Raw genomic sequence first — 25,074 nt, 5'->3', positions numbered from 1 at the left:
TCACCCATTAGAGCAGCCATTCCTGGGGTTTGATGGAGTTCAGGTACAATTCAACACAAGAGCATCTTAACATTTGCAAAGTAAAATATCACTACTAGTCAATTGAGAAGAATCTATTTTCCTCTTAGAATTTCACATTCTGTCCAACATTCAATGTGTGGTAAAATCTTGACTCTTCGATTGGGTAGGAAAATCTTTTCCTTTAAACAGTTAAAAATAATGTCAATGAAGCTTCTGCCAGAAAGCTCATAAGTGGTAACATTTCCTGGTATTTGACTGTTTCATTACCAATTTCTGTGCCAGGTCCCATGTTCAGCTGCCTGGCAGCCCCTATGATATATGAAAATGCTGCCATTTTTATAGGAATATGCTGGCAAAAATCTACCACTCCCATGTATTATTAGTCCTTTTCTGCTAATTATTTTGGAAAAAGCAGAGGTGCAGGTCCAAGTTCAAGTGGCTGTCAATGTCTGGGACACACTTGGTGTAAAACTGTTCAATTAGGAGAAAAATCTGTGCCTCATTTGACCACCAGTTTTCCAACTGCATTATGAAACTTATAGTTGCATTTTTGTACTAGAAATTGAGCAATAAGTTGATTTTAAAATTATTGATAAAAGTAATCAATGAGGAAACATAACAAAGTGAGTAACCAATTTACAACATCAAGATAGAGATTTTTGCATGTTCAATAACGTTTATGAAAAAATGAAATTACAAACTGAATGGGAGCTGTGGAAAACCCCTTGGTGTTATAAAGACCCCAGAGTAATTTGTCTAAAAAAATACAGACGACCAGAGTCGGGCTGGGAGAACTCAGATGGCTGGTTTCAAGTAACAGTCAAAGCCCTGTGGTTTTAAACCGCGACTAAAGAAAAATTAGATGAAATAAAAAATAATCAGCCCTGCTCCATCATGTATCAGGTACATATCTATGTATATTTGTACAGACTGAGCTCCTGCTGGACGTACTGAGTGTTTAACAAAATTACCGCAGTAAGAAGCTCGCGGGTTCCAGAGGAGGGGTTTGATGACACAGCACGTCTGCTGTAGGCACTTTGTGCTTCTTAAGTTAATAACCAGACACACAAAACTTTGTGGAGCTAAAAATGAAATATTTTGAATCTATATTATAACCAGATCGGGGCAAGAGACAAATGATAGGAAGGAGGAAAAGGAAGAAGGAAGGAGAGACAAGGACAGGACCCCCATGCTGGACAGAGCAGTGAGGGAGGGAGTTAAATAAAGCGCTGGGTCTGCAGTCCCGAATCCCCAACCCCTCAGCTTATCACCCAAAAGAGGGATAATAATAGTACTGACCTCATGGATTAAATTAGCTGATATGTATAAGTGGGCACCTGTTAAGGGGGTGAGTGTAACCCGGTTTCTTTAATTGAATTATAGTTGATTTACAATGTTGTGTTAGTTTCAGGTGTACAGCAAAGTGACTCAGTTATACATATATATATATGTATGCATTCTTTTTCAGATTCTTTGCCATTATAGGTTATTACAAGATATTGAATATAGTTCCCTGTGCTATACAGTAGAACATTGTTGATTATCTATTCTATATATAGTAGTGTGTATATGTCAATCCCAATCTCCCAATTTATCCCTTGCCTGCCCCCCTTCCCCCCGGTAGCCATAAGTTTGTTTTCTGTGTCTGTGGATCTATTTGTTGTGTAAATAAATTCATTTGTATCATTTTTTCAGTTCCACATATAAGTGATATATTGTATTTGTCTTTCTCTTTCTGATTTACTTCACTTAGTATGATAATCTCTAGGTCCATCCATGTTGCTGCAAATGGCATTATTTTGTTTTTTTTATGGCCGAGTAATATTACATTGTATGTATATACACATATATATTACATTGTGTATCTGTCTATCTACCTATCTATCTATCTATCTCACATGTTCTTTATCCATTCACCTGTGGATGACACTTAGGTTCCTTCCTTGTGTTGGCTTACATGTTTCTATTGCTATGTTAATTTGGGGGAGAACGTCCATTCTCTTAATTTAAAATATGGTTTTAAAAGGCTGGAATTTCTTAAAAATATTTTTATTCCCACCTAAAATTTTGATGTTCAAGGTATTGTTAAAATCTCATTTTTCTTGTTCATATGTGGTGCTCTTCGAGATACAAATGTCAGACTTGAAACTAGACTTAGCACTGGAGGAAACAACACAGATTTTCCTCTCTTGTAACAGGAGTGGCAGGAAGGTGGGGACACCAAGAACTGCTGGGAACAGACCCTGGGATGCCATCAGCAGCCCCCTCTCCTCTTTCCTGGCTTCCCTCTGCACAGGACCCCTTTTTTCCTCTTACACAGTGTTCTCCCCATAGCCATCATATTGGGAACATTGTCAGGGCTGGGCTCACATGACCTTGGTTCTCCGACAGGTGAGGAAAAGAGCTTCTTACCTGCCTGGGGAAGGTTCCACTTTGGCCTGACCTAGCCCATCACATGCACATCTGGTCACCTGTGACCAGGAGACAGGTGCTGCGAGGATGCCCAGATCCCCTGCCCCCATGGCCAGGGTGGGAGGTAGGATGCCTTGGGGCCCGCAGAAGCAGCTTATTGGCCGGGGCAAAGTAGTTCCCAAAGAAAGGACGTCTCCAAAACTGCTTTCTGTTGCGGAAAGACGGGAACTTAGAAGCTGCTGAGGCCAGCAGGAACATGGGATGGAAGAGGGAGGAGAGGGAGGATGGATGCACAGAGCCTGGTTCACCTTGTAAAGGAGTAGCTGTCAATGGATTTGATTCGTTCCAGGAGTAGATGCCCTACTTCTGGGCACGGCAGTTCCCACTTGGAGTGTTAGTGCTGAAGGATGTTAAGGGATATTTTGTCACCTGAGACACACATGGATGAGACACTGGAACTTGCTCTGCGGACGGAGTGACATTTAGCCCAGGGTTTGTTTCCAGCTTTTGGACTCAGTTACCCTCCCTCTGCTCCAGATGTCAGCTCTGTCATTGAGATGCCAATGCTATTAAGGGAAATTCTTATTTAATTAATTTAATTTATTTATTTATTTTAGATTTAAATTTATTTTATATTAGAGTATAGTTGATTTACAATGTTGTCTTAGTCTCAGGTGTACAGCAGTGATTCGGTTATACATATACATATATCCATTCTTTTTCAGATTCTTTTCCCATATAGGTTATTACAGAATACTGAGTAGAGTTCCTGGTGCTATACAGTAGGACCTTGTTGATTATCTATTGTATACATAGTAGTGTGTATATCTTAATCCCAAACTTCTAATTTATCCCTCCCCTCCCCTTCCCCCTTTGGTAACTAATTTTTAAAAGTGAAGAATGCAATGCATTATTTCTAACTACTTCATCTAACATTGGAAAGGAACAACCCCTCTAGTGAATTGTATCCATTTCTCTATGCTATACATTTCCCTTCTTTTCGTTGTTGCTGTCCTTTGCTTTCACCTGAAGACTGTAACATGTTCTAGACTTCATATTATAAATCTCATTTAAAAAGTGTTGAATCAAGGAAGTCTGCCAGCAACTTTGTTTCCTCTGCTTTTCTCTCTGTGTTGGACTGCTCTGGCATGGGAGAATAATATTACTTTACCATGTAAAACATGGTGAATGGCTGTAAAAGAATTCCCCTGCAACTGAATAATGGGCTGTCAAAAATATTCTTGGTGCCAAAGGATCTGGATATGTCTGTTCCATTTATTGTGTTTCTCCTTTCCCCATGACTAAGTGCTCACAAAAGACACAAAAACCCAAACCTCTAGAGTATGTGGTATTCGAGGGCAGAAACCATATTTTAATATATTCAGTCCCATACCTAATGTATTAAGATGTTTAGTAGAGGATCACCAGCAAACAATGATGCACCTATGGTATGTAAGATGCTCAAATTACTAATTAAATTGACTTCTAGTGACAGGAAGGAAGTTGTGTTCCCCCATCTCCACTGTGCTTGGTTGAGTGGGTTAATAATATTTATTTTAAGGAGTACTGGAAGTCTTGACCCCAAAACTTTTACCTTGTTCTGCCTTTTTTTTTTTTTAAAAAATTATTTATTTATTTATTTATTTATTTATTTATTTATTTATTTATTTATTTATTTATTTATTTATTTATTTATTTATGGCTGTGTTGGGTCTTCGTTTCTGTGTGAGGGCTTTCTCTAGTTGCGGCAAGCGGGGGCCACTCTTCATCGTGGTGCGCGGGCCTCTCACTATCGCGGCCTCTCCTGTTGCGGAGCACAGGCTCCAGACGCACAGGCTCAGTAATTGTGGCTCACAGGCCTAGTTGCTCCGCGGCATGTGGGATCTTCCCAGACCAGGGCTCGAACCCGTGTTCCCTGCATTGGCAGGCAGATTCTCAACCACTGCGCCACCAGGGAAGCCCTGTTCTGCCCTTTTTGAATAAGTTTATTTTTCTCAGAAATATGAAAATGGAACCTATTTCTTAATTAAAGTTCTGTGTTTTAAGAGCCTGAATGTGCAGTATAGCAAAATCATTTATTTTTATTTTACCTTGATAATAAATGGAGTCTATTTAAAAAATCAATTTTAGTATGTGCTGAGAAGATCTGGGGAAAAAATGGAAATGTGGAAAAAGTTAAAAGGTGCTTTGTTTCTCAATGAAAGCAAGAGAAGTCAAGAAGAGTAGCATCTAAATGCCTCCCTACCCCGACCCTCCCCACTGGGTCTGAGCACAGACTGTCTGCTTCTCACTTGGCGTGAGGCTCTTAATCTCTCCCACCTCTGACTTTGGGCCAGACTGTTGCCAGCTGTCCTGGAGTTCAGCGTGGTTTCTGATTCAGGTTGTATATTCTTGGGCAGTGTCTTAATTGCTAGTATTCAGGGGCAGGATAACCATCGTTCAGGAATTCCTGAGATGGGGATTCTCCATTGTTTTGCATGTGACTCAGAGGACAGATGACATTCATATGGGGCCCACTCCCCTGGTTCAGGGGCCATCAGAAATTCCTGGGCTGCTTAACTAAAATTCCAGGTCTTTTCCTCCTACTTAGCAAAGCCTATTGGAATTCAACTGGGCAAGAGTAACTTCGTCCGAGGAGATAAACCTGATCTGCTTTAAATTTATGTGTGTACGCATGTGTGTGTAATTCTGATCCCAAATTTAGTCCTGCGTTATTTATAGCAATTATTTAAAAAGCTCCATCATAACCGAGTAGAAGGAACCCAAGTCCCTTAGTGAAATCACCACATTCATGCTCCCTTGGGATTAGCTTAGTCCTCAGAGAGGGCCCAGGAAACTACTTTGTATAATCTCCTGTCTTTCCAGAAAGTCTATCTAATGCCTAGGAGGCACTGATTGTCCACCTGAGAATAAAGCACTGGAGGCAGAGTTCTCAAGAAAGAAACATAAGTGCCATCCTGGCTTACTGTGACTTGAGGAACAGAAGCAGGGTGGCTTTTAACTGCCTCCGGAGACCCAGTGCTGAATTCACCATTTCCTGTTTGCAAGACTAAACTGTACAGAAAGGTAGTGATTATCTGCTGCGATTATTAACGCCACTAGTACATAGCACAGCTCATGGATTTAGGGCTGGGGGGGTGGGGGGGCAGTGGTGTCTACTTGAACAGTTACTGAAATCAAGATATTGTTGCCACTGACTGAGCATCGAGAAGATGTCAAAGTGTGGATTAGCAGAACCCTTACCTCTTATGAATGCAGACTTCTTATTGACATGGTCTTTGATAAAAATGAGCACTTTTCTTTACATAAAGTACTCAGAAAATTATTACGCTTATAATGTAAGGAAGAATTATTTCATGGAAAAATTGTAGAAAATCATTTTTATACCCAGCTATTCTTCTGTGGACTTGGATACACTAGTCGTCAAATTGTGTCACTGGAAACAGCGTTTTTACATTCAGGAGACTTCCGATTAAAATGTTCAGCTTAAAAAATACATGTAAATCCTGTGCTTCAACATTGAGGAGGTAAAGCCATGGTGTCTAGTGGACTGGAATGTCAAAGTGCCCTCTAGCTGTCCAAATGCCATGTGAAGTTAAAAGTTGAATTTTGCAGAGTGTAACTTACAATCTGCTACTATTTCATTATTTTTAACAGGAGAGTATTACACATTTTTCTGCTTGGGACACATGTAGACTTTTAGAGAATGATTTATTGGTCTGCTCTGTTACCGGGGGCGGGGGTGGTGGTGGTGTGCACTCACCTGGGCTGGTCTCTGAAAGGCCATCTGGGGAGGCGGGGAGGGATGCCTTTGAGGAAAGACAGTCGTTCTGCTTAGATGTACAAGCAAATCTCTACCAGGCTGTGCAAAATCAGGGCAAAACTGAATCCTTGACGTGCATTAATTACATCCCTTCCTTCTGTTACAGGCTCAACCTGGGAAAAGACATTCCGACAGATTGGCTTTGAAAGGTAAGCAGGGCTTGGTTACTCATGGCCTATTTTATTCCAAGCAGTTCATTGACTATAAATTGGTGGTCTTGCCACCATTACTTCAGTGACTGTGCCCTTGAGTAAGTCATCATTTTTGAGCCTCAGTTTCCTTGTAAAGTAGACCTTTGCTTTATGACATTGTTGCCTGCACACAGAGTGAAAATGTAGATTAAATGGAGCAATTTATGTGAAAATGCTTCTTCAACTGTGAAATAGTGTGAAAGGTAAATTGTAGAATTAGAGCGTCACAGAAAAGAGAGTAAACTCTTTCTGATGTCATGTGTTATATTTAGTTCTACAGGTTTAGTACAGAGAAATTTATACTTATATTGATATCTTTGCAATAATTAAAATTGTCCAATCTTATTAGCTCAAAGTGGAAGGCTGAGATCGTGTCACTCTTCGCTAAAAGCATTTCTACACCAGAAGAGAAAAAGCATACTCATTATAACATCAGAAAATGTGGAGGTAGGGTCAATATAGGCCTAATGGCAGCATAAAGGGCATTTAGCATCTCATAGTGAACTTGCAATGTCGATACAGCTATTGAAAGAGAGAAAAGTGATTTTTTTTTTTACTCTAAAGGTAGCTTTTGACTAGTTCTTTTCATCATATTGAAAATGTGTTTTTATGTGTATTGATCAAGCTGACAGAGTGCTTAGAGCATATGAAAGGGATAATAAAATACCTTAAAATGCATTATTTCTCCAGTAGCGAATGAGTACAGCTAGCTCATCACCAGGCTGACTGTGATAGCATTTCTGGTACCATTTTTAATTGACTCAAAGGTTTATTTATTTCTCTCTGTGCCCTTACATCCTGTCAACACTGTCACTGTTGATCTCCCAGTGAGTTCCCACAGGTAGTCCTTGAGGTTATCGGAGGAGGTTGGCTTGGGATGGGCAGATCTCATGGATCAACTTAAAGGCTGGAATATCATGTGCAGCTTCACCTTGTGTGAAACCTTTCCCCAAAGCATCTTTCTCTTGATTCTTCTTTTGTGTTCTGAAAAATGTCAATGATAACCAAAGGGGAGAGAATAGCAAATTGAACATCAGTTTTCTGTTGCGCAGCTTCAAGGACACTTTGCCATACTTGCTTTGCCCATTTTTAGGGGAGAGGGGGCTAAAATATTGTAAAGAAAATCTCAGATATCATGTCAGTTCATCCCTACTTAAGTCAGTATACGTCTCTGAAAAAATGGATGTTTTCTTTCAGAATCATGATGCCGCAGTGGTACCAAATACAAATACCAGTAAGTCCTTAGCACCATATAATACCCAGTCAATGTTTACATTTCCTGATCATCTCAAAAATGTCACCTTACAGATACTGGTTTGAATCAGCGTGCTCCTAAAGCCCACACATTCCATTTAAATTTTTTCAGTTTTAAAAAGTTAAAAAAATATTTTTGACTGAGTTATAATTAACATACAATATATTAGTTTCGGGTGTACAACATAATGATTCGATATTTTTATACATCATGAAGTGGTCACCACCATAAGGCCAGTTACTGCGGTCACCACACATTCTGTTCTGTTGTCACATCTCAAGCCTCTGTGTTGGGATCATGTCCCCTGATTCCCTCCCATCTTCGTTGGGTTTCTCTTCACTTTCCTGGCTTCCAAGGAAACCAGCTCAGCTGTCTTGTAGAACCGCTGTCTTGTCTGGATGTGTCTGTTTGTGGCATTGTTTACCTTGTCATTCTACCCTCTGTTTCATGTAAACTCAAATCGCTCCCTTTCTGCCATTGGGGGCAAATTCATGTTGACTTCTTGTCCTTTGACGCAGGCCACCTGGTCCTTTATCGTTTCTGTCCTTCTAGCATAGCTGGAGTTATCAAGCCCACCCAGTATTCTGGACCTGGAGTCAGCCATTTATCCCAAGGGTGCACACTGAGGCAGTTCCCAGCCTTTGGCTCTTAGCAAAACACCTTGAAATGAATAACCTTGTGCACACTTGTATTTTTGCCAGATATCCGAGGGATAGGTTCCCAAGTACAATCAAAGAATAAGTTTTTATGGAATTTTGCTAAACATTGCCAAGTTTCTCTCCTTAAAATTTCTGCAGTTTGCACCCCCCGCCAGCAATGGATGAGAGCAGTTGTTTTCCCAGAGCCTTGCCAACAGAACACGCTGTCGAACTTGAGATTTTTTTGCCAATCTGTTAGGTGAGAAATGGTATCTCAGTGTCCTTTTAATCTGCATTTATCCTGAGTCATTTTTCTGTAGAGCAAAGTGCAGGCTGAGATTCTTTGCTGTCTCCTGAGTGAAGCACTCAAGGCAAGAGCTTCTTCCAAGATGGTTAAGGATTCTTCGATCTGCAGGATTTGGCAATTGAAACATATTCTTCCCAGTTTGCATGATCTTAACCTTTTGCTTACTTGAATAATAATTTAATGAAAACAGCTGCCATGTGCCAATCATTTCCAGTCCATACAACAGCCCCACAGACCAGGGACTGGCAAACTTTTACTCTACTGGGTGGATAGGCCACATTTCAGGTTCTTCTGTTGTAGCAGAAGGCAGCCACAGACAATAAGCATGGCTGTGTTCCGAAAAAACTTTATTTATAAAAACAGGAAGCTGGCAGGATTGGCTACTGGCCATCCTTTGTGACCCACACTGTAGACTGTGGGCCCCATCTCACAGGGAAAGAAACCGGAAGAAAATCAAGTAGCTACCCAGAGAGTCATAGCCACGCATATTGACCTGCATTCAAGTGAAGGTCTGCCTGGCTTTCTACACCCAACCACACTGAATGCTTGAATTATAGCCTTCTTTGGTTTTGTGTTGTTTTATTTTTCTTATCCCTGTAGCTCTGGGGACATAATCTTTAGTCTCAAGTCTTTTAGGCTGTTCTCATTTTATGAACATTTTGAAGAAAGCCAGACAGTAAAATTTCCATATTATAATGCCTCTCTAAAATGGGTATGCTTCCAAATAGATGTACAAATAAAAATATTTTTAAGGATATGCTGTAGTTTTGAACTGTAGTCTTAGTTTAGAGATTATCCCTGTTTTTAGATGTTATCTTAAAATGTCATCCTGTGTTTTCCCATGTTGTCCAGTGTTGCCTCATTTAAGGGCAGGGGAACCGTCTCTGCACTGCATCAAGTGTCTTAAAATACAGAGCAGATATTGATCTATGGGGTTGTTATGCATTTACAGTTGCAAAGACCATGTCAAGCAGTGCCGTTAAATATGGCCCTGCTTGATTTCTTCTCAAATTTAACCTTGTCTTTCTCTTAAAGGGAATTCCAATTATATCCTAAATGAAGCTATCTGCTTCTTTAGAGCCATTGTAAGAGATATTGATCCTTTCAGCACTATGTCCTTTGAAGTTTGCCCATCAGTCTGTTGGCTAGCTGAGTATTTTAAAGTGGTCACATCTAAAACAAAAGTGACTGAGTCAGCTAAACCTCAAAGCTTTCTCCAAGAAAAAGAAAGCAAAGATGTCCTCTGCTGTACATTTTGTAATCCAAGGGAAGATCTAGGGATTGAGCCTGCCTGTAACACTTACGATGAGACAGTGTGCAGCCCTTTCCTTCCCAGAAACCGTGCCATTATATACACCGTCTCAGAATAAATACACATTGTCACAGTTTATATGGCTGAATTCATGATAATGTGTTATGTTCACCTTGCAAACAATTGCTCTCTGTGGGCGATATCAGGAGTTTATTTTTCGATTTCATCAGAGGAGTGATCATGACATAGGAAGGATATAGGTTCCTGTAACTTGGGTTAGGGTTAGGGCTAGGGCTAGGGCTAGGGTTAGGGTATAGGATACAGGTCCCTATAACTTTGGTTAAGGTTAGGGTTAGGGCTCGGGTTAGGATATAGGATATAGGTTCCTATAACTTTGGTGCCACTCCCAAGACCCCCTTCCACACCTGGTCCTAGATATTGCTATCTGCATAACAAAAGAAGACTCAGTTGTTTTGTTTTTGTTCTCATTATGGAGAAAAATATCTGTGCCTAACATTTTTTATTTCATTCAGAAAGCTCATGTTTCCCTGCAGATTTTCTAAACTTTTGATTATAAATATTTCCAAAGCGTAAGTCACTCACTCATCGAGGTAATGGTGATGCAGGTGGGCCTGGCCCTGGCCCTGCACTGATACTCTGCAAGTTCTAAGCAAGCGTATCAGCCAGGGAGTGTCCCAGATTCCCCGTGGCTTCTTACAACAAATGCTTCTTTCTCGTTTGTGCAAAATCTGAGGAGGAGGCAGACAGCTTCGTGGGGAGGTTGCCTGTGCAAGGTGTGTCACTGTTTGGCTTCAGTCTGTGACACCTCTGTCTTGACATGATGTTTCTGAGTTTGCTTAAGCATGGAAGCAGAACTTGGGGAATTGCGCACTGGATTTTAAGTGTTTCCGCCTGGAAGTTGGATCTGTCACCACAAGTCACAGTTTACGGCCCAAAGCAAGTCACTGTGCTGACTTAGGGGCCAGGAGCGTGTCCCTCTGCTGTGTGTGCAGGAGGGGACAGGAAGTGGAGCCACCAGAAAGTGCTAGTGTCCTCACAGGAAGCTGTGAGCGAGGTCTGCACGGGATCTTCTCTTTCTTAAGCTACACTTTTCACTGGAGAGAAAATATTTCAGCGAGTCAGTGGGCTTGTGCACAGTAACCCGCCGACAGAAATAAGGTTCCTGCTCTCGGGGAAATCTTACCGATGCCTCTTTCAAAGTAACCATCTTCTACTGCTTTCTCACCCCTATTTACTTAAAAAGCAAGGTAGTTATTCTTCATAAATCTCTATAATCAGCACAGCACCTCAGATTACATTAGTATTCACCCTATTGTACATGATTTTATTTGATGCTCTGCTTGGATTGTGGAATGAAATATCTTGCCCCTTCAAAGACTATGTTAAAATATAGATCTCAAAAATAAATAAATAAAATAAAATAAAATAAAATAAAATAAAATATAGGTCTCCCTGAAGGCAGCCTGCTCTGATGAAACACAGTTATCCCTAGGATTTTTTCCCTGGTGTAGAGATGATTCTAGAGGCGTGGCTGTGTCTTGGTGGTGCTCGGAGGGCAGCCTCCCACTGCCTGTCTGTTGTTGGCTCCCCTACCCCACTGTCTGTTCCATGGGGAGCTCCCCGCCTCCATCAAGTTTTAGACATCATTGCTTTTGTGAAACCTTGCCTGACGGCTTGCTCTCACCTCTTCTTGTAACACTTTTCACGTGCCTCCTTGATGGTACTGGGTAAATATTACTGCAGCTGTTCTCCTGTGTTTCTCCCGCTCTGGGGCATGAAGGATGGGTCTGTCTTGATATGCCTGACACATACTTACTGATCAGACGTTTGGTGAAGAGTTGACAGAGCCCTTGATGGGGAAGCACGTGGGCAGAAGGCAGGAAACCAGGGCCCCAGCATCTTCTTATCAGTACATCGCAGCTTGTAGGAGGACGGGGCAGCCTGCAGGTCGAGCTGGCTCAGGCCTCAGAGCAGAGGGGCTTTGAGTGTGTGTGTCCCTGTGAACAGTTACTTAATTCCCTGACCTCCCCAAGTCTCCCTCCTCTCACTGCTGAGTCTCCTGCCCTGAGTTTGACACCATGATGGGATCCCAGTACCAGGGTCGAGAGCTCCATGCAGTCAGGGCCGTCCGTATCCGTCTTGTTCACTGAGGCATCTTGCACCTGACCCACCCGGGTGAGCAAAGTGAAAGATCGGATAAAGGGAGACACACGTGAGGACCCAATTCTGTGGCAGCAGAAGCAGGGAGGCTTAGCAGGTGTCTCTGCACCTGTTTCGTTGGTTTTCCCCCTTTTGTGTCTGTGGTCCCTTCAGGACACAGCATCTACCGGTACCCAACCTCCACCTCCTCCCGGACCTTCCCCACCCACTCAGCCACCACCCTCAGGCTCCCTCCCTGTCTCCCGTCACCTCCTGTCACGAAGCCACCAGGTGTGTTCATGATCTTATGTGTACCTATGTGTCTTATTCTAGACCCTTGCTTCTGAGGTCAGGATGTGTGTCTTACTATTTTATAACCTCTAGTGCCAGCCCAGGGATTGTCAAATAATAGGCATTTAATAAATGTTTGATAAACAAATGGCCTTTTAAATAAATATTAGTGTGTCATTTCTCTGTTGGCCTCGCCCCTACTTTCAGGGATTCTGCCCTTCTTGATGCATTTTAATTTCTATTGGCCTTTTCTTTTGGAGCATGAATTAATTACTTGGGAAATGTAAGGCCAATTTTTAAATTCGTTTTTATCCTCCAGCTTTATGTATAATTCATTCACTGTGTAATTGAAATTAATGCTGTTTCTTTAGGTAATATTATGTGAAATATTGAGAAATAATGGAAAGGTAGACTCCAAGGATGGTTTTATGATATGCTTTTATATTTGAAAACTCACATCCATGAAATGAGATGGTTAAGTGAAATCAATTGTGATAGAAACAAAGATATTAATTTCTATAGTTTCTGCTATTTTTTTCTGAAATTTTTAAGTTCCTAAGTCTGTATGATAAAGTGGATAATATGCATACCTATTAATTTAAAGCAAGACAAGCATTTCTGTATACTACTTCTCTGAGAAGCACATAGAAAGGAAAAAACATTAAATTCAAATCATACCATTACTATAATCTTGTGGTCTACCGAGTTAAACCAGGGAGGTCCTAGTTGGGTTGTAGTTGTGTGTTGTCATACTTGTAGCTTTTAAAATAGCAGTACTTTTGCATATAAATGCACGCAGTGCATGTCTTGTGATTAAAAGATTTACCCTGTTGTTGTGCTAGCTTCCCACAAGATGAACTTCTAAATTATTTAATTTTTTCAGACTGTATATAATAAATATTTCTAGAAACTTTAGCAAGCTATTTGGAAATTATGATACAAAATTCTTGTCAAAATAATCTATATTCAAAAATGACTGGAAGTAAAGGATATTTCTGTGCTTTGGTGTTTAAAATTAAGCCCAATTTATTTATTTATTCATTTACTTGAACATTTTCAAACCTCTGCTTTGTGCCCACGCCTGGGCTAGATGCAGACGTGATGGGAAGGCACTTAGATTTGTTCAAATCTCTCATACACTGGCCTCGCTCTCTGTTAAGTGCTCATCTCGTTTATGGAATTCTCACAACACTTCTAGAGTTGGATTCTGCTAGCTTATTCTGGCTAACAACCTTGTATCTCAGTGACTTAGGAGACCAGAGGTTTATTTCTTGCTCATATTAAACATCAGCTGCAAAAGCTGGATCGACTGTGGATCTTCTCCAAGCGCCTTCTTCTTTTTGGGATCCAGACTGAACCAGGGCCTTCATTTGGTGGATGCCTTGCTTGCATCTGGGGAGAAACTGCTACAGCCACCATGGCTTTTAGAGCCTGTGCCCAGGTGGGACACAAGCCACTTCTGCTACTTTCAGGTGCCTGAGCAGGTCACGTGGCCAACTCCAAGGTCATGGTCAGAGAAGCAGGCTGTTCCTACAGGGGTGCCCTGCAGTCACACGGGAATGGCCAGGATATACAGTCTTGTTACAGGAAAGGAGAGGGTCTAGTTGGAAGAAGTCATATAATCTATGTGTGTACCATCCCCATTTTACAAATGAGCGAAGTAAAACCAGAGTGGTTAAGTATTTTATTCAAGATCACACAGCTAGTGAGTGTCAGAGGTCTGATGAGAACTTAGGTTTATGTGACTCTGCTTCCCATTCATCTACAACCGGCCATGCCAGCACTAATGATGCTTTGGGTCCACACGTGTTTGCTGCGCCTGCATTATTATAACTATGCTGGGGGCTGGGGGGCGGGGGGATGGGGAGGTCTTGGTCTGATAGAAAATACCAACATGTAAACGTTAAAGATGATATGGTGAGTTCATGCTTCCTTCTAGTGCAATCATTAGAGGGTGTTTTTTGAGCACCTACTATGTACCAGATACCATATAATGATAGATGCACAGAAGTGGAGGAGAGCAAGGGTGGGTCAGTGTGTATGTGGGGGGTGGGATTGAGATGAAGCCTGGCTACCTAGTCGGGGGAGGGGGGAGTTGTTTGTGAAAGCTTGACCTCAGGGGCTGCCAGGCAGGGTTTTGGAGGATGGCTTCGTTGGAGTACGTCTGTCAGAGGTGGAGCGTGAGGCACAAATGAGCGTGGAAATTAAACTGAGGACAGTGAAAACGCATCGGGAAGCACTTTGCGGACAAGACCAGAAGTGTGGCTCTTACCTGGTAGTGCCGGGGAGCCTTTGAAGGATGTAACGCCTGGGGAAGATGTTGGATGTGCTTCTGGAAACATCCTGTGGGCAGCGACACAGACCAGAGGATGAGCCAGAAGATCCTCTAGAAAGCAATGGCAAGAGTTCAGAGGGCGATTACGAGTGTCTGAATTAGACAGTGACATTGAATATGAGAGAGAGGATGTGAACCAAGTGTGTTTCACGAAATACAGTCTGAAATCACAGCTTGGTGAATACTTGGACGTGGTGCGTGGGAGAAGCTGGATTATGAAACGGGTCTCGTCCAGGTGGCTGAGCCCACCCCACAGCTGCTGTCTCTCCAGCTAGTGCCTGCAGCTCTCTGCTTGTCACCCCGCGGCTTCCTCCTGCCCCTTGGAAATTCGCTCCAGCACAGGCAGTGCTGGAGGGGCCTGAGGTGAAAGGCCCAGAAGCATCAGTGAGCAGCAGAAGTCATGGGCAAGGGCTGCCGCCTCCCTGCTCAGTCCTGGGGACAACCCAAGGGCATTGCATAGGCTTCTGCAAAAGCTTCCAGGAACCCCTTATGGCAGCGACCTGTAGACAGGACACCTGTCTGGGTGTCTCTCTTCTCCATCCCTCACTGGTCACAACCTCTTGTACTTACCAGAAGGGCTTCCCAAATAAACCTCCACCCCAGGTTTGCCTTCTGAACTAAGAAACCAGTACTAAACCATCTTAACTGATACTAAACTAAAAAGCTTGGATTCCGATTTTCTCTTTGGCATTGATTTATTCTATGAAAGCCCAAAATAGCACTATTATTATTCATAATATTATTACTTTAATCAACAATTATGATTCTTTAGAAATCCTTGGCTGACAATTTTTTTGGGGGGAGAAGGGTTAGTGTCATGTCACAGATCCTTAGAGAATCTGATGAAAGTAATAGACTCGCTTTCCAGAAAAATGCACATACGCACATAAAGAAAAAAAACTTTACATGCGGGTTCAGGGGATTCAAAAGTACAACACAGTCCCTGAACCCCACTTTCAAAGCTTTGTTTAGATGAAGACATCGTTGTGTTTCTTTCTCAAATTGTAAAATCGGCAAATGTTCATTCCCATCCCTCAATTTCCCAGAAGCAGGGGTGCAGCAAGAGTTAAACTTAGGTCCCAGAATCACACATTCGTGTCTGGGTCTCGGAGCTTCCGAGACCCAGAGAGACCCTCTCCCTCCTTTTGCACATGATTATGCGAGACACAGAGAAGTTAAGCAGAAGAACTGGAAATGGGAATTTTAAACTGGAATTTGTCAACATCCAGGTCTGAATGTACACCTAATAAGTTCAGTGAGATGGGAATTTATTACTACTGAATTTGTTTTGCCACCATTTGGTGAGAATTATTTTATCAATAATGACAGGAAGAATATTCAAAAAAGCTCTGTAGACAGTGTTGTGTAGGCATCATCTCTGTTAAACTTTCCAACGCTCTGAAGTGGTTATCAGCTCCGTACCAGCGAGTGCAACTGGAAACCAAGGCTTGGTGCCCTGCCACCCAGGGATCATCTTCACATCTGCAGCCTAGCCTAGTGGGATGTGACTATTCGGGATCAAAATTTGCAAGGACGTGGTGACTAGGTGTCCCCTTAGGCACCAGTAGAGAAAGCTGCTGTGTTATGAGTAAGACCAACTGCATGGTTTTATCTTTAGTCCAAATAAAGTCCTGGCTTCCAGCACACACCTGTAGGATGACCAGGATTCTGACTTAGATTCTACTTAAACCCATTGTCAGGAGATGGCCATATCTCATTATAGGACAGTAGATGGAGGTCTCATTCATTCTTGCTAAAAATGTATTAAATACTGTCTTAGTCCTTTCAGGCTACAATAACAGCACACCACATACTGGGGGGCTAAACAACAAACGTTCCTCATAGTTCTGGAGACTGGGAGTCCAAGATCAAGGCTCTGGCAGACTCAGTGTCTGGTGAGGGATTGCTTCCTGGTTCACAGACACCGTCTGGTCACTGTGTCCTCATCTGGCAGAAAGAATGCAGGAGAGCTCTGTGGGGTCCCTTTTATAAGGGTACTAATCCCATTCATGGGGGCTCCACCCTCATGACCTAATCACCTCCAAAGGCCCTCATCTTTTAATACTGTCACATTGGGGGGTTAGGATTTCAGCAGCTGAATTTTGCGAGGACACAAACATTCAGTCCATAACAAGTGTCTATAACTCCCACACAATTGAAAGAAAAGTTAGGTCTTACATCTGAGGCTTTTACATCCATGTGATATCATATAATCAGTTTCATTAAACTTTACTCATGCAATTGATCAAATTTGCTGTTTTCTTTGATCTGCCGAAATATCTTGGGTATACTCGAAACTCAGAGTAAAAGCTATAGATTAATATATGCATACATGTGTGTATGTGTCTATGTGTATGTGTGTGTATGAGAGTATATGTGTGTGTATTGTGAGTGTGTATAACAAAAGTAGGTGATTTCCATTTCTTAGTCTGTTGAGAGCTTTACCTAGGACTTTGACTTCCAACTTGGAAAGGAAACTTTTTTTATTCAAGCACAATGACATCATTTAATAAGTATTTGGTGAACAGATCTATTTTTCTTCTAGAAAAAAAAGATGTAATCCTTCATCTTTTTTCCTTCAAAATATTTCTGGAAGAAAAGATTTTCTGACTTGTAATCTCCATCTTCACTAAGTCAGGTCCCTAGGACTTAATATAAACAGTCTTTGACTGAATGAGTGGTAAAGATCAGGTCCTACAGAGAATTTATGAACTGAAACCCCGAATTCCCAGGTGGTAACCTTGGCACCTTGTTCTATACAAAATGCAAGGTACCCGCCGGAACGTTTTAGATTTCATTAATGACATGAGCAAATGAACTGTGTAATAGATCACTGAAAGCTTTCAAGTCTTGGTGCAGACAGCACGATGAATAATAGGAAATTCACGCTGTTTGATAGGGAGATAAAATTTGGATGTTGAGTCTACAGAATGGAATGTTTTGGAGAATTGTGCTAACAGATACTCCCAAACCTCGGTTCAGATTTCTCATTTGCTCTGCATCGTGAGAGTCTGAAATTAGCTCTTATGTAGCTTTAGCTGCTATAAAATGTCTTTCCCGCAGCCCAGCCAGTCAAACACCTTAGCTAGGGACTGAGACATCCTTGCTTGGATAAAGCAACAGTTTGTATCAGGCATATTTCATAGGAACTGTTTGGGTTTCCCATCAGAATCCTTGGAAACCTGTCATCCACAATGAACAAAGTGGAAACAGTTCCTCCTGGCTTTTCTTATGCCCTGATCTATCTCTACAAGCTCACAGCCACACAGACCTCTCTAAACGTACACAAAATACTGGAAGTAGCTAACAATGAACGTTCAGAGGGTTAAGTGACTTCTTTACACAGGACTAAGTGACAGTTAAGTCTTCCTGATTGTAGAGCCTGTGCCTCTTCTTGTTGCTAACCTCTGCGGACGTTGTGAAGGTCTGATTACACACCAGGAGCAATCCTGTTGCCTCAGTTTATCCCATCCCTCGGTGCTGGGGGAGCTTGGGAAGCTGTGGTCAGGCAGGACACCCCCCCGCACCAGACTCTGTCCTGTACCCGCTGACTTACCCAGACAGAGACTCCTTCTTACCTCTGAGAGGTTCTGATGTCTGCTCCCTCCTTCCACACCCTCCCTGTGGTCACTACTGAGGTTTAGGTCCACCTCACTCTTCCTGGGGTCGTGAGATGGCCTGGTGGCCTGTCATCCACAGAGCAAATGGAAATGCTGGTCAATGAACAAGATAGCAGCCCGGGGACCATGAAAACCAGATAAGAAAAGGTGGAGCAGCCTAGGGGACCCTCACGCGGCTGTCGCTGACCCACCTGCCGCAAAGAGAGGGAAGGTTGTTTCACTTGGTCCTCTCGGGAAATGGGTGGGTTTGAAATCTCTGCTCTCGGCTTTGACCGGCGAAATATATTGCCTTAGGAATCCAGGCAGATCACTGGCGTCCATCCTGGAGTGAGTGTTGTTTCAGTGAATGTGCCGGTGTCTCATGTTGGGATGCTGATGGACGTACACTGTGTTCTGGGGGGTGCAGGACCCTGTCCTTAGAAATCTGAGCCGAGCGCTGGCTTTGCCCCAAGTGTGGGTGGACACCAGCACGTTCCAGAAAACAGGTGTGTAAGTTCTGAAGGAAAATGAGGCTGAGATAGGGATGCTGTTCCGTTTGACTCTTCTCTGGGATTCCTGGGCTGAGTGGCTCAGTGGTTAGCGTTTGTCCCCCTTACTGCCCCCCGTACCCCAGGAAGGCTGAGTATCCTTATCCACACATTGCCTGAGTGACTTTTAGGGAAAAGAATAAAACCGAAACAAACAAAAGCAAAGCTTACTCCATTTTTTGCCGGGCACGGGCTCAGAGGGAGTGCTGTCCCTGCCGTGGGGACCTCCTAGGTCAGGCCCCACAGTCCCCAGTCCCACTCAGGCCTGGATGCTGCACATCGTTTGACCAACAGCACCACCCCGGCCTGATTCTGTGGCGGCTCCAGGAGGGATGGAGCCGCCTCTCAAGGTCATGGGCTCTCTCTGCCAGACAAGCCGGGGGAGCCCCAGGCTGCTGGACACACGTTCTCTCTGGACAAACAACAGTCGGCAGAGCCCTGGGTTGGGGAGGAGGAACCAGGTAGAAGCTTGGGCCAGACTGCTTCCTCTTTTAGGGAATTTCCTGTCCATAAGGAGGGGCCGAGATTGTGGAATCCACAGACCCAGGACATTAAAACACCCGTGTACCAGGAGGAAGCTCCAGGGCCCGGCACATAGTAGGCATTTCATTGAAAGGCTCGTTCATTCAACTGCCTGGGAGGATGACAGTGTCATTCCAGCCTAAACATTAGCCCTTATGGAACATTCAGTCCCACCAAATTTATCCACTATAAAAAATGATGATTTCTTGTACAAGTCAATAAAGAGGTATTTATTACATGAAGATCTGGTACCTAGCATTGAGGGGGGCATGAAGAGGGTGGAAAGGAAGTGTAAGAAACGGCCCCATCCTGAATTGCTGACCCACTCTCAGTAGACAACCAAAAGCTCATGGTCAACAGGGACAGCCTTTGTGTCCATCTTTATCGGGGAACCAGAGTGTAGGGACGCAGCGTGGCCGGTTGGCTTTGTGGTGGTGAATCAGAGGAGGTCAGTATTTGCACAGGGAGTGGGGAGAGTTTGTGAGGGGTCGTGACAGGGACACGGAAGATGGTGAGCACGAACTTCGTGAGCATCCTTGAGAAATCCAGCCCGTCCGGAGCAGGAGGCTCGCCTCCCGAGAACAGGGCAGAAACACGCACTGCTCAGATTTGCAGGCGTACAAACCTCAGTGGCCACGGCTCACTCTAGGAGTGTTTATTTTGTTTGTTTATTTATAAAAATGACGAATCTATGTTTAGAGGAAAGTCTCCCAATAACCTAGCTCTAAACCCATAAATCAGTGATGTTGTAATAGGTCTTGAACTGTTAAAACGTAATTTCCTAGAATTTCAAGCAAAGGGATTTGCAAAAGAAACCATTTCCTCTGCATCCCACATTGTTAATTTTATCCCTGCTGTAAATTTTTCTCGTAGGGAAATCCCCTGGGGGAGGCAGCTTCATGGAAATACTGTAGTGAGATGTTCAAGGACCTTTGGGACCACCTTCCTTTTTGGATGTTGATATGTCCCAGGACAATCTCTGCCATTCAGTACATTTTCAACAGTTACATATTTACAGATGCAGCTGGTTTAAAACATGACATTTGTATCAAGTGCTTGTTAGGTTTGCTTGCTGCTCTTTCTCCGTTTACATTGTCTCAGATTTGGGGTTTCCCCTCTATTGCCCTTGACACTTCATACAGCTGTTATTACTCCAGTGCCTCCCCCATCAGATTTACTAAGGTGTAATTTACAGCCAGTGAAATTCTCCCCTTTTTAGGTGTGTCGTTCTATGAGTTTGACACACGTGTGCAGTCATGTGATCACCACCATTTCAAGATTTATAATATTTTCATCATCCTAGAAAGCCTCCTTCTGCCCCTTTGTCATCAATCCCCTACCTTTGGACTCATGGATTCACACAGTCTGTGGACTTTTGTATCTGGCTTCTTTCACTTAACATAATGCTTTTTAGGTTCATCCATTGAGTTGAAAGTCTCCTTACTTTCACTGTTAATCGTATTACATTGTATGGATCACCACAATTATCCAGGGACCAGTTGGTAGATGTTTGGGTTGTTTTCAGCTATTGGTGATTATGAATAAAGCTGCTCTAAACCTTTGCCTACAGGTCTTTGTGTGGACATATATTTTGATATGTCTCTTGGTTATGTCCTCTGCTTTCAGTCTGCCTTCAGTCAGTGAATCCTAAATTACTTGAAATGCTTTCTGAAAAAACTTTGAAAACTAAATCACATTTTAACTGCACGGGAAACTATATTTAGAGAGATGCTTTGGCAATTCTATTTACAGTGTGGGCCAACACGCTATAATTCACGCCTTGCAAATTTATATTTTCATTTCTTGGATTTACTGAACATAGGGTGCATCTTTTGACAGGTAAAAATTCAGAGATTTTTTTCACTCCTTTGATTAATATTTTATTCCTGGAACAGTTTTGATTTGTTTTACAGCTTAGTATTTCTAGTTTGTTATGAAGTGCTTGAGTGAAGAGACTTATCCCTCATCTGCAATCTCAAAATCGAAAATGCTCTGAAAACTTGATGTTTTAGCCTAATTTCTTGTTGGCAAAACCTGACCTGAACTGACCTGGGAGCCAAGGGGAGACCATTGCATTGAGTGTGAAGGGTCACAGGTGTGTGTGCTTGGGGCGGGACGGGGCGGGAGGGGGGCACTGCCCTTGTGCCTGCTGCCACCATTACATCATCTTGTAAGAGGCGCCTTCCTGACATCTGGAAAAGTATGAATTTTGCAACACATTTGGCTCCGAGAGATTTGGAGAAAGGATTTATGTTATCTTCATCTGCCCTCGACACAACTGCCCTACCTGTTTGATAGAACAGAGCTGTGCTGGAGAGTGATTTTGAAGCTTTTTTTTTTGTTGTTGTTACTGTGACTACACCAGTACACTTTATGTCATGATCCAATACAACACAAATACATACAGTTTCAAAAAAACAATAGCTGCTCTTACTGCATGCAGTGTACTCCTGTTTTATTCTACTGTGTTTCATGAAAAAGAAAATGCTGGTTGGTGCCACTGCCTTTATTTGATAATAAACTAGTTAGTCATGACCTGAAGCTGGGAGAACCCTGAGCTGCAGGGTGACGCTCAGCACGGTGGCAGCAAACGGGGCTGGGGTGGGTGGGGGTGACTGGAAGTTGATTCCAGCCTCACCGTGAGTGGATCCCGCAGTGATGGCAAATGCTTACATTGCATGGCCTTTGCAGACATCACAGTGACATGTGAGAGCTGCTTTGCAGCAGAAACGTGCGTGCAGATTAGATTCATAACCCTCACGCTTCAGATCCAGCAGAGGAGACCCCGAGACCGTGTGTCTTCCAATTCCCTGGAGTAAATCACCCAGCTCCGGAGTGAGGGCTGCAGTTTACACAGGTTACATTTTACTCGCTTCCCATGTCGCTATCATCCGCAAGGTCTGTGCAAGCTAATTAGAGGATCACCATGGGGGTGGGTCAGTCAGGGTTTGTGGGGAGCGGGTGTGAGGCAAAGAATGTATTTCAGGAGCTAGACTGTGCACAGTTGTGGGCGCTACTGGGGAAGTGAAGGTCCTGGAGGAAAGAAGAGCTGAACCACTCCATCTAGGAGTTGAAATGGGACCCTGATGGGAGCTTGGGCAGAGGCCCTGGGGCAGCCCTGGCCCTGTGCAGCTCCGCTTCTGTGGAGCCGCGGTCGAGCATCTGTGCCTGGGCTCCAGAGGCCACCAGAAAACCAGGTGTAACCATCTCAGTAGTTCACATTCATCTAAATAATGCTCATTTGACATTTTAATTATTTTATTGGAATTCAATTGACATTGACCTTCCTACCAACTCTGAACCAAAGGACTCGCTCCCCAAAAGGAATGGCATAAATGAGGTGGTTCTTTTCTAGCTTCTGAAGGTGACGGTGGTTGTGTTTGTTCCTGAGTCTGCTTCTCGGCCATACCTGAAACTCCAATGCGCTCTTCTTTCTTTGCCCCGTCTTCATTTCCCTGCCTCCTTATTTTGAATTTTCTGAGTCAAAAGGAAACTTGACAGTTGGGATGACCCCAAGAAGTCATTTTGTTGGTGAGAAACTGAAACTTACAAAAGCAAAATGGTTTGCCCATGAATATCCACACCTGTCTCACTGCATCCCTGGACTTGGATAGGAGGATGGTAATTGAATTTGATTAATGAGTCAATCCGACCAAATATAATCATGGCCATGACTGCATCAGTTGGTCATTATCTTTCCCAGGCAGATAATTGACTTTGTGTTTTCAAGATGTGTTCTACACGAGGAATTCTGGGCAGTATGTCTCTTCTGACTTTTAAAAATAATATGAAATATTAACGATATACTTTTGTATGTACCAACCAGCTTTCAAGGATCTTAAGAACCTGGGCACTACCAACACAGGTGATTGAGTCCCTGTGTCCTGACTTTCATGGAGCTCTTTGTGGGTGAATCTCTAACTGGTCTATATTCTGTACGTTTGCTAGTTCTTTTTTTTTTTGCTTAATATTATGTTTGTGAGATGCATCCATATTTATTGATGTAGATGGTCACACATACATTTGCACTGATTTATTGATTCATAGTATTTTATAACTATATTCTCTCTCCTCTTGATGGATATGTAGGTTTTTCCCAATTTCCAGCTTCCTTGACCCCCTTTCAAGAGGGATAATCACTCTGAACAAATAGGATCAATGTGACTGTAACCAGATTGGAAAGGAAATGTCTGCCTGTTGTAGAGAACATGATGTTTTAAGTAGTTTAGCATGTGCTTTTCTATATGGAAAATGTAATTGAGCTGAGCCTGGAAAGTCAAGCTATGTAGGGTAACATTTTATGGGGAAATGTATTCATTGATCTCGTTAATTTATTAGCATAGGGCTTCTATCCATAACCTGGTCAGCCTGGTTTCAAATGCAGAATTTATTTGAAATAAAATTTAATTTGTTGTTAAATGCTCTGTAATGCACATCGACAATCCGTTTATGGAGGCTTCCACAAATATTTACTCTGTGCTGTGCGTTGTCCCTGGACCATCTAATTTACACTGTTGACTTTAGAACATATATGAGAAGAAAACTCTCACCTCCACCCTGTCAGTCAAGACTTCTCTCTCAGGCACAAACCCCGTGTGGCTTCCAGGGTGACCTGCCACCTCCACACCACACCTCACGCTCATGGAAACACCGCCTCTGGGCACCACTTCTCAAGACCATCTCACGATTTCCTCTGCAGTCTCAGTTCCGTGATGACGGTAGGGCCTCATTTGCTCTGAACAATTCAGCCGTTCTGGTTGTGTGGATGCTTTGCCAGAAATCCGAGTCCAGTAGGGAGGACCTGGCCATAACCCCTCTTCCTGATTTATCTCTGTGTTTAAGACACTTTCATAACCAACACTCAGTGCCCAGGGACAGTGCCTGGCACGTGCTAGAGGCTCAATAAATATCTTTGGAATGAGTAAATAAAAAATCCCACCAAATCGAGCCACTCATTGTTCATTAGCTATAACACATATTTCTTTTTCTTGAAATGTTTTCTCCAATATATGCATTTAATAAAACTGCATATGTATTCTGAATGGCTTATAATTTCCAATTTTGAAAATTAAATTGTGTCCAAATAATTAAGATGTTACTCATCAACCCCTCGATCTTCAGCTGTTCCCCAGACCACAGTGACGTGCCCTGCCCTTTGTACTTTACCTTCCCCGAGCGAAAGTACGGGGCTCTTTGTGGCAGACAGCAGATCTAATTCTTCAACAGTACTTTGCACAAACTATTGTCATAGGAAGGAAAGAGTAAATATTTGGAGGTAACATTAATTCTGCCAGCCTGTACTCAGAGCACGCACTGTACCCCACCACACACACACAAACGTAATATGTAAACATACACACACACACACACATATATATATAGTCCTCCTGGATACAGAGATTCACAAACAAGTTAGCGACATAAAGTATTAAGTGTACATAGGCATTTAGGCATCTAAAGGTGGCAGGTGGCGGACAGACTTCGAGGTGGAGGTGTGGGAGGTGAGTCTTGACTGATGAGGACACCCTGGAAGCGTGTGTGAGAAGGGCGTTGTAGTCCAAGGGAGAAGATCGCACACTGACTCGGAGGAACAAACACCTGCCTGTCCTGGTGTATGCGGTCAGCATGGGTGGAATTTGAGGTCCAAGGAAGTCATAGCAAGAGACAAGGCAGACGGGCCTGCAATACCGAGGGCCTCGCGGGTGTGCTTGGGACGATAG

The 25,074-nt window shown here is 43.0% G+C and overlaps 1 protein-coding gene across 5 annotated transcripts in view; it reads left to right on the top strand.

Annotated features, from left to right (window-relative positions):
* Positions 1-25,074, top strand: part of PIEZO2 (piezo type mechanosensitive ion channel component 2) — a 344,750-nt gene that overhangs the window by 162,898 nt on the left and 156,778 nt on the right. For all 5 annotated transcript variants that reach the window (XM_082354794.1, XM_082354793.1, XM_082354795.1 and 2 more), the window contains exon 4: positions 6,363-6,405. In XM_082354794.1, the coding sequence (XP_082210920.1) occupies positions 6,363-6,405 (43 nt within the window). The remainder of the gene's footprint in view (positions 1-6,362; positions 6,406-25,074) is intronic.

The sequence above is a fragment of the Balaenoptera borealis genome (genome assembly GCF_965194805.1).
Source record: "Balaenoptera borealis genome assembly, chromosome: 14".
In the NCBI taxonomy this organism is placed as follows: Eukaryota; Metazoa; Chordata; class Mammalia; order Artiodactyla; family Balaenopteridae; genus Balaenoptera; species Balaenoptera borealis.
Note: the sequence above shows the minus strand (reverse complement) of the source record. Positions and strands in the feature narration are given on the sequence as shown.